General features: G+C 41.2%; 2 protein-coding genes across 2 annotated transcripts; one reads left to right on the plus strand and one right to left on the minus strand.

Annotated features, from left to right (window-relative positions):
- The first annotated feature begins 6,762 nt into the window (after positions 1–6,762).
- On the plus strand, positions 6,763–7,949 carry LOC128865724 (MRG/MORF4L-binding protein). Its single transcript, XM_054106017.1, has 2 exons — positions 6,763–7,360; positions 7,435–7,949. Exons 1-2 carry the CDS (start codon positions 6,919–6,921, stop codon positions 7,626–7,628), a joined length of 636 nt encoding a protein of 211 aa, XP_053961992.1. The 5' UTR covers positions 6,763–6,918; the 3' UTR covers positions 7,629–7,949.
- LOC128865725 (uncharacterized) lies at positions 7,921–8,560 on the minus strand. The gene has a single exon (XM_054106018.1). The coding sequence runs from the start codon at positions 8,361–8,363 to the stop codon at positions 8,034–8,036; it is 330 nt and encodes a 109-aa protein (XP_053961993.1). The 5' UTR covers positions 8,364–8,560; the 3' UTR covers positions 7,921–8,033.
- Between the last annotated feature and the right edge of the window lie 74 nt (positions 8,561–8,634).

Here is an 8,634-nt window from a genome sequence, read left to right on the forward strand (position 1 = left end):
TATGTGTATAAGTATGCATGCACAAATGTAGTCTTACCCAAATTCAACTACAGCATCAAAGAAAATAAGAGAACCACTAAGGCGCTAAATTGGGTCGTTTTCATGGCCTGAAACACTGTCGTGTAAACCTAACTGGGAAGACAAAAAGTTGTACTGTGCACCGTATCTTACATATATATTGAAATTTTACCAAAACAAAGTTTCTTTAATATACATAAGAGGAATTAACCGTTACACATTATTCATTTTGATTTATTTCTCGCGTTTAAGTTTCCGTCCTTCCTTAGCCAAAGTTACGAATTATTTAAACAATTAAATAATCCATGATATTACCTGCAGTATGTGCCCTTTGAAACTACAACTTTACTCCATCTTTCAGGCAGCATACGGTTTCCTCTGAGCCAGTTTGCGATGCTCTCGTAAGAAGTGAACCGCTCTCCAATAAGGGCTGACTGAAGGTGCAATGTTTGGAAAATATGGCGGGTGGGGCGAAATTTCCCAATTCAGTCCCTCTAAATATTTCTGGACCGATTTAGCAATGTGTGGTCTGGCATTGTCATGCAGCAAAATCAGTTTGTCATATCTACCGTCTCATCCCGGCCGCTTTTCTTTGAGAGCTCGATTCAAACGCACTAGCTGCAGTCGGTACCGATCGCCAGTGATGGTTTCAGATGGTATTAGGAGTTCATAATGAGTTCAAATGACACCCTTCTGATCCCACCAGATGCACAACATAACCTTTGAAGCATGAATATTTTTTTGCTATCGATGGACCTAGTTCACCTGGCAAGCTCCAACAGTTTCGACGGTCAGGGTTATCATAATAGATCCATTTTTCATCGCCAGTGTCGATGCGATGTGGAAAACCTTTTCTTTTCTGCCGTTCAAGAAGCATCTAACACGTCACCAAACGTCTCTCGGTATCTCACTCCTTCAATTGATGTGGCACCCAGTTACCTTCTTTCTGGACCATTCCCATCACGTGCAAACGTTTACCGATGGTTGATCTGTCAACATCCAACTCCTTAGACATATCATCAAGGGTTCGACATGCGTCTTCATCCAATAATTATTGTAGTTGGGTATCAGCAGCGACACCTCTTTTATGAGGGCAGAAACTTATTCCCATACCCAATATAAATCTATAAAAACACAGTAAGCGCACAGCCACTTAGGTATACCACCTTGATCAAAAAGTTCCCGGAATTTTTCATTTAACAATAACACCAAAAACAAGAAACACCAAAATGTTCAAAAAGTTCACGGAATATATTCAGAAAATTGAAAAAAATACAATTTCAAAATTAATATTATCGCCTTCAAAGTTCTCCCCATCAACTGAAACGCACTTATGCCAGAGTCTGATCCAGCTCTCGAAAGATTTCTGGAACTCTAGTATAGCCATTAGAGCCGTCTTCGATGTTTCCATTACTTCCCTTCGGCTGTCAAAACGCTTTTCACGTAGTGGTCTTTTGACTCGACCAAACAGAAAAAAATCGTAAGCAGCCATATCAAATCAACGAGTTGTTTTTCCTTCCTTTTCTGCGAATTGCTTCACGTAAACGTCTCATAGCGCCCAAATAATAGTCCTTATTAGCTGTCTGACAAAAATTGTTGGTGTACAATACCGTCAAAATAAAGGGGTTTCCAATAACAGGTGTTATCTATCGCTATAGAGAGATGATTAACGATTTTTTATGGCCGGAATTGGATGGTATGATGGTTTATTTTCAAGAAGACGGTGCTACGTGCCACACAGACATCGAAACCATTGATATTTTACGGGAAAAGTTTCCGGACTGTGTTATCTCTCGAAGAGGTGATCACAATTGGCCACGGAGATCTTGTGATTTAACACCTTGTGACTTTTTTCTTTGAGGTCACGTGAAAGAGAATGTCTACGCCAACAGCCCAGGGTTGATTCAAGACTTCAAAGATGGAATTCGTGAGGCTATCGAGGACATAGGGCAGCCACTTTGCAATTCGGTTATGGAAAATTTCATGAAAAGAATATTGCCCTGTAAGCGTGGTCGTGGGGGTCATTTGCATGATATTATTTTCCACTATTAACGGCATACCTTCCTCTTTATAATGAAATAAACATCCGCTCATTTATATTAAAAAATACCATTTTTCTTTGAATATCAAAATAATACCTCTTATTGGAAAACCCTTCACAAAAACCCATAAAAACCCTGAGCATTGCTATGTTTTTTAACTGAAAACGACGTGGTTTTTTGGTCTTGGTTCATTGGGAGTTCTCCGTTCACTCACCTGTTCTCTGGATTGCGTGTCGTACTCATAAACACACGTATCATCTCCATTAATGATGCGTTTAATGAATGTTTGATCGGATTCAATATTGGAAATCAGGCCTTTTTTGCACGAAATTCAGGTCTTTTGGGACCCAAATCATTAGCTACAATGTCTGAGAAGACTCCCTAAGAAATGTTCAAATGTTTAAGTCAACTCTTTTAGCTCTCTGGTGGCTATTGATTGATTTGCAATTATTGATTAACTTGCTTTCACTTTATGGACGTGTTCATTGGTTTTCGATGTCAACGGTCTGGCACTGCGTTCATCATCCTCGATGCGCTCACGATGTCTTCTAAAGCGTTCATGCCCCTTATAAAGCGCTGTTTTCTTTAAATTATCATTACCGAAACAATTTTCCAACATTTCTAAGGTTTTCGCACAATTACATCCATTTTTAACGCAAAATTTAATACAGGTTCTTTGATCCATCTTTTTGAATAGGTAAAACGAAGACGAAGACGAGCCGAAACACGTGCAAGCAAAACAGCTGTCAACAATTAACTGAACATTCAAAATGACCGAACTCGTCGACATAAGTGAGAGACATGAGTACCCACATATCGCCACAAAAAAATCGAAATTCGAATATACGAAAACTCAAAATTCGCGATACTTTTTGAAAATTAAATATGTGAAACACAACTGGCTCATATGTGTCGATTTAAAAATAGTAAACTTCCTTCTAGGCCAACAAAGTGGTTACTCAAAATATCCCTGTTTTCTTTACTTGTGGGACAGTAGAGCTAAAACACAACATTGGATTAAAAAATATTGGCCTACTCGGGCTTTTAAAACAATTTGTAAAAGGTCTTGACAAAAACGGAAATTGTTTCCTTTTTCTATCAAAAAAGTTTCCAAAACTAAGTGCAGAAAAGATAAAAGCGGAAATTTTCGATGGTCCACAGATAAGATCTTTAATAAAACACTCAAATTTTAAGGTAAAAACTACCTAACAGATCTCGATAAAAATGCTTAGAATGAGTTTGTTTGGCTTGTTCAAAATTTTTTTGGGAATGAAAACGTTCTGATTATTTCCAAAGCGTCGAAAAACTAATGAGTCACTTTCAAAGGCTTGGATGTAACATGAGCATCAACTTATACTTTCTTCATAACCACCTCGACTACTTCCCTGCCAATTGATACAAATCCTTATAAGTCTGATTTCACAGGCCTGATGCTCGTTCAAATGTCGAAGAGACTGTAAACGTGGCCTCTGTCCATCATAATATTATAAATGTGCGTCCGGTTTTTCGTTCAGAGGAGGTATACATAGTTTGATGAACTTTTCTACATCAAAATCGTATTTCGAAAACAGGCAAAAGCGCCCGACCCTTCAGCAAGCCATTTCTGATAGGGTGCTACCGCAGGTCGCACACATACAGACACCTGCTTGAGCCTCAGCCACCTCCCACGCTCGCCAGGAAGCACTTCTTCAATTTCCTCAACGAGATGCATGACAAAACAGATCGACAATCACTGGACCGGACAGTGTACAGACAGACTGTAAAGGACATTTATCGGGAGACAATTACCACGTTCTTAAGCTCCCGACCAATTAGTCTCTCATCTTTCTTACTGAAAACCCTTGAGAGACTGATTGACCTGCACATAAGAAGCGAAATTCCTCGGGGTCGACTGTCGCATACTCAACATGCTTATTGCAAGGGTAGATCGGTGGAATCTGCCCTACATACAATCGTGGAAGAAATCGAAGAGTCTCTTCTTCAAAAGGAGTTTGCGGTAGGCGCCTTCCTCGACATTGAGGGGGCTTTTAACAACGTCCTTCCGGAGGCAATTACCAGGTCTCTAGGTAAACTAGGGGTCGAAACCGACCTTATAAGACTTATCCACAAAATGCTTAGCGACAGAACTGTCACGGCAGAGTGGGGCGGTATCTCCATCCACCGGCAGGTGAGTAGAGGCACTCCGCAAGGTGGGGTTCTCTCACCATTCCTCTGGGTTGTTGTTCTAAATGATCTGTTGGAGGAGCTGGTGAAGGGAGGCTGCAGGGTAATTGCCTACGCGGATGACGTGGCACTAATTGTTAGAGGAAAATTTTTGGATACTCTGTACAACTTGATGCAGGGATATCTGAATGCAGTTGTTAGATGGGCAACGGATTGTGGCCTGTCGGTGAATCCTCTTAAGACGGAGCTCGTCCTATTTACGAGGAAATATAAAATACCCAGAGCTAAACTTCCCTCACTAGGGGGCGCTCCTCTGATGCTTTCTGACAAGGTGAAGTACCTTGGTATTATTCTTGACAGCAAGCTTACATGGAAGCCCAATATTGAGGAAAGGGTGAGGAAGGCAACAATCGCCTTGTATGGGTGCAAGGGCGCAATTGGCAAAAGATGGGGCCTCTCGCCTCGAGTTGTTTTCTGGCTGTATAATACCATTGTAAAGCCTATCTTGTTATATGGAGTCATAGTCTGGTGGAACTCACTAGAGAAGACGACATTGGTGAAGAAGCTGGAAAGAGTTCAGAGGTCGGCACTCATTGGAATCAGTGGGGCGCTTCCAACGACTCCTACTCTGGCGCTCAACGCAATGTTAAATGTGGTACCCGTAGATATCGCAGGCAGAACTGCCGCTACACGTACCGCAATCAGACTGAGGGGCTGGAGCTATAAGCTCAATCTCCCTTATGGGCACTCAAGCATCCTCAGAAACTTTGAGTTCATCCCTCTGTCAACAGACCAGTGTATACCCTCATTTAGTCCAACCGGAACATTCACCACTCACATCCCGTCAAGGGAAGAGTGGACGGGGGGCTACACTTGGGGGCAGGGCCTGGTGAACTTGTTCACGGATGGATCGAAGTTGGAAGGAAAAGTTGGCGGAGGAGTCTTTTGCGAAGGGCTCCCCGTCAGACTAAAATTCAGGTTACCGGACCACTGCAGTGTGTTCCAGGCAGAGGTAGCCGCAATCAAGGAGGCAGCTGATTGGCTGCTCAAATGTGTACTAACAGTCAAGAAGGTAAATATTTACTCCGATAGCCAAGCGGCAATAAGGGCCCTCGGGTCTATGACGGTGCATTCGGAATTGGTCAAGGAATGCTTGACCTCACTTTCGACTGCGTCCGAATTCTTTGACATCAGCCTCATCTGGGTTCCCGGTCACAGCGACATTGCGGGAAACTGTGAGGCGGATGAGCTGGCTAGACAAGGGACATGCGAGGTGATTTCCCCGCGGAGGGAGAAAATTGGAATCCCCCTGACTACCTGCGGTCTGCTCCTGGAAAGATGGGCATCGCGCAAACTCAGCGAGCGCTGGGAAAATGCACAAACGTGCAAAGTCGCGAAAACCTTCTGGCCACGTGTGGACCGAAGGCGCTCGGGTGAGCTTCTGAGGCTGACAAAATATCAGCTCTCCAATCTAGTGGGTTCTCTCACAGGACACAATGCGCAAGGAATGCATGCTGTGAGACTTGGAATCATCTCGAGTCCTTTCTGTGCTGGATGTATGGAGGATGAGGTGGAATCATCTCAGCACCTTCTCCTTAGCTGCCCTGCCCTGGCGGGGCTAAGATTCAGGCATCTTGGCTCTTACTTCTTTGCCACGCCTGCTGAGATAGCTGGCGCTGACATTAAAAATCTGATGAGTTTCATCAGCAGCATTAAGCGGTTGACGCAAACATAGTCATCGTTCATAATCCGCACGCTCCTAACCTTCCCATCACCACCTCTCCCCGCCCTCTCCCTGCACCTCATCGGTCCTTCCCCTCTCCTCACTTCCTTGACAATGGTATCACAAAGGACGAATCTCTCTTCGTCCAAGTGTGCCCACTCCCTGGGCAACCATACTAACCTAACCTAACCTAAGCTCCCGACCCCCGAATGCTGTTATCGGAGTTCAACCACGACCCATAGCAGACTAAGAGCTCCAACTACCCCGAGAGACCCGCGTAACCTTGGCCCATCCTGTCCGTACCGTTAAATGAGCTAGATGATCGGTGATCTACATAACACTGAAAGGGATAAGTACACTGCTACAACAACAATAATCTGCTAAACCCCATTTGGGTTGTATAAGTACATAGTCAAATACTCCTAAACTAAAAGGTCGATTGCTAAATTCTAAATTCTTGAAAGTTCTTTACAAGAAAAAAATATTTCCGTTGTAAGCAAGTAGATTTATTAACATAGTTAGTTGAAGGAAAACAAATGCAGGAATCACAATGGACCTTAGGGCCACCGAGTGTCTTGTGTTAAACAAACAACCTGACTAACCTAACCTAAGTAGATTTATTTAGATCTATGCTTAATTTTTTGATTACCCTTGCATTATCAGAAGATATCTAGTGTTTTTTGATTTCGAGTTTTAAAACGCACTGCATTACAATTGGAAATAGCTCAAAATAATACAGTGACTTTAAGTTAATTTTGAAAATCCCATTGCTTCTAAAACTTTGCTTAATCAAGGCGACCTGGCAGTGCTGTGCTTAAGGGCACAAAGGAAAATAAAAACACGAGTTTGTGTGAGTTTCTCAACTTTTTGCATATTCGCCCGGCATTCATTTATCTGCTTCAAGAACATTGATCATTTGCATTAAAAACGTGTTGTTGTGGAAAATTGTGAAATCTTTATAGATTTTTCGACATGACTGTTTCGCGGGAAAAGGCATCAATTTCGGTGGTGCCTCCCAGCGAAAGTGAACAAATCGAATGGTCGGCCGAGGAAGAAATTCAATTATTTTTCGCTTTAGAAGGTTTAAAACCTGTAGGCATAAATAAGCATTTTTACATGGCTTGCATTGCTGATCGGCTTTCAAAGAATTTGCAACGTGATGTGCCAGCAGAGGCAATATGGGCACATTTGCGCACAATGTACAATTTAGATGTTTTGGATGAATTGGAACCGCTGCCGTTTCCCAATGAGGAAAAAGAATTTTCACTGCCGGAGACAGAGTTCTCCGCACTGCTGTCAAAAAAACGTGCTGAGAGCGAAGAGAAACAACGGCTTAGCAGCGTAGATTCTACTGGTGGTCCGCCATCTATTATCGCCGTTGCTACTGATAATACCACAAAGAGCGTTAGTGGAGGTAAGATTTCGTGTATTTTATGGATGTATACATATGGCATAAAGGGGTTAATAAAAACTTAATTTTTAAAACAGAAAAATTGTCTGCACATAAAGCTAGTTCAAGCAGCCACAATTCTAAGGAGATGGATAAAAAGATAGCAACAAAACTAGCCGATATTCCGAAACGTACACCAAAGCGTACGCGTGGTTCGATGTCATTAGAATCAAATAGTAGTCCATCCACAACACCGCCCCCAGTGCAAAGCAATAAGAGGCGGCGTATTTAAATACCAAAACAAAAAATTATAAATAACTTGTAAGCATCGTTAATCAAAAGCTGTGTCGTTGATTCACAATACCCATTAGAATACCACTGGACAAAACCAGTGTCATCGTTAGAATTTATAATTATATTTACACGCATATGCACATACATATGTTTAAATATATATGTAACTAAGTTTTCTCTGTGTATAGTTCCTAAGTTCATCCATACATACATAATGTTAATTTAATTTTATCACAGATTGCTGTCCCCATTTAAAAACCAATATGTAATGTGAAAAAAATATATAAGCATAAGATAATAAACCACATGTGAAAATTTATTTATCAAAAGTCCATACATATGAAAGGGAGATTATTTATACATCACCGGAAACAAACTTAAATCTAAATAATTTTATGTGAAACTACATAATTTGTGTGCCAATAAACAATTGTTCTTCGAAATCGTCAATTTCGTTTCCAGAAAACGGTGTATGTGGCGTTTGTGTTGAAAAATGCTCCATTATTTGGCCTGTAGCATTTATCCGATCAAGAAATGATTTCAACAAATGCTTGTTTATCCGGTCTGTCTGTGTCAACTCTCTGGTTGCTTGTGGTACTTGCAAAGCATCACGCACATCTTCGTTCATTTCATTTTCCTCAGACGAACTAACAGTAATAATAGGATTTTGTTCACCATTTACTGGGCCAACTTCTTCGTTCGACGACATCTTTTGCAATACCTTGACTGGCATTAGTAATATATAAACTGTATGCGTTCGGTCAAACCCAAACAATATATAGTATATTATACTCCTAATTTATGTGCAAATTTTTTCCCGAAAGGAATAATTATTATCGTCGAATAAAAATCTTTCACTTCTGGCAGCGAAGTTACAAATTTTCATATAAATTTTGTTTTAATTTCTTTTGATCGTGAGTCACTACCTTGCCATCTTTCATGAATTTAGAAACCGAAAGCGAATCATGAATTTTTGAAATGAAAGCGTTCGGAAATTTAAAATA

The sequence above is a fragment of the Anastrepha ludens genome, chromosome 6 (genome assembly GCF_028408465.1).
Source record: "Anastrepha ludens isolate Willacy chromosome 6, idAnaLude1.1, whole genome shotgun sequence".
Taxonomy (NCBI): domain Eukaryota; kingdom Metazoa; phylum Arthropoda; class Insecta; order Diptera; family Tephritidae; genus Anastrepha; species Anastrepha ludens.

What these genes read in the sequence shown, in the direction of transcription:
- LOC128865724 (XM_054106017.1), top strand. Translation starts at nt 6,919, where the DNA reads ATGACTGTTTCGCGGGAAAAGGCATCAATTTCGGTGGTGCCTCCCAGC. An exon ending in CACAAAGAGCGTTAGTGGAG is followed by an intron (nt 7,361 to 7,434) that starts GTAAGATTTCGT and finishes TTTTTAAAACAG; the next exon opens with AAAAATTGTCTGCACATAAA.
- LOC128865725 (XM_054106018.1), bottom strand. Translation starts at nt 8,363, where the DNA reads ATGCCAGTCAAGGTATTGCAAAAGATGTCGTCGAACGAAGAAGTTGGC.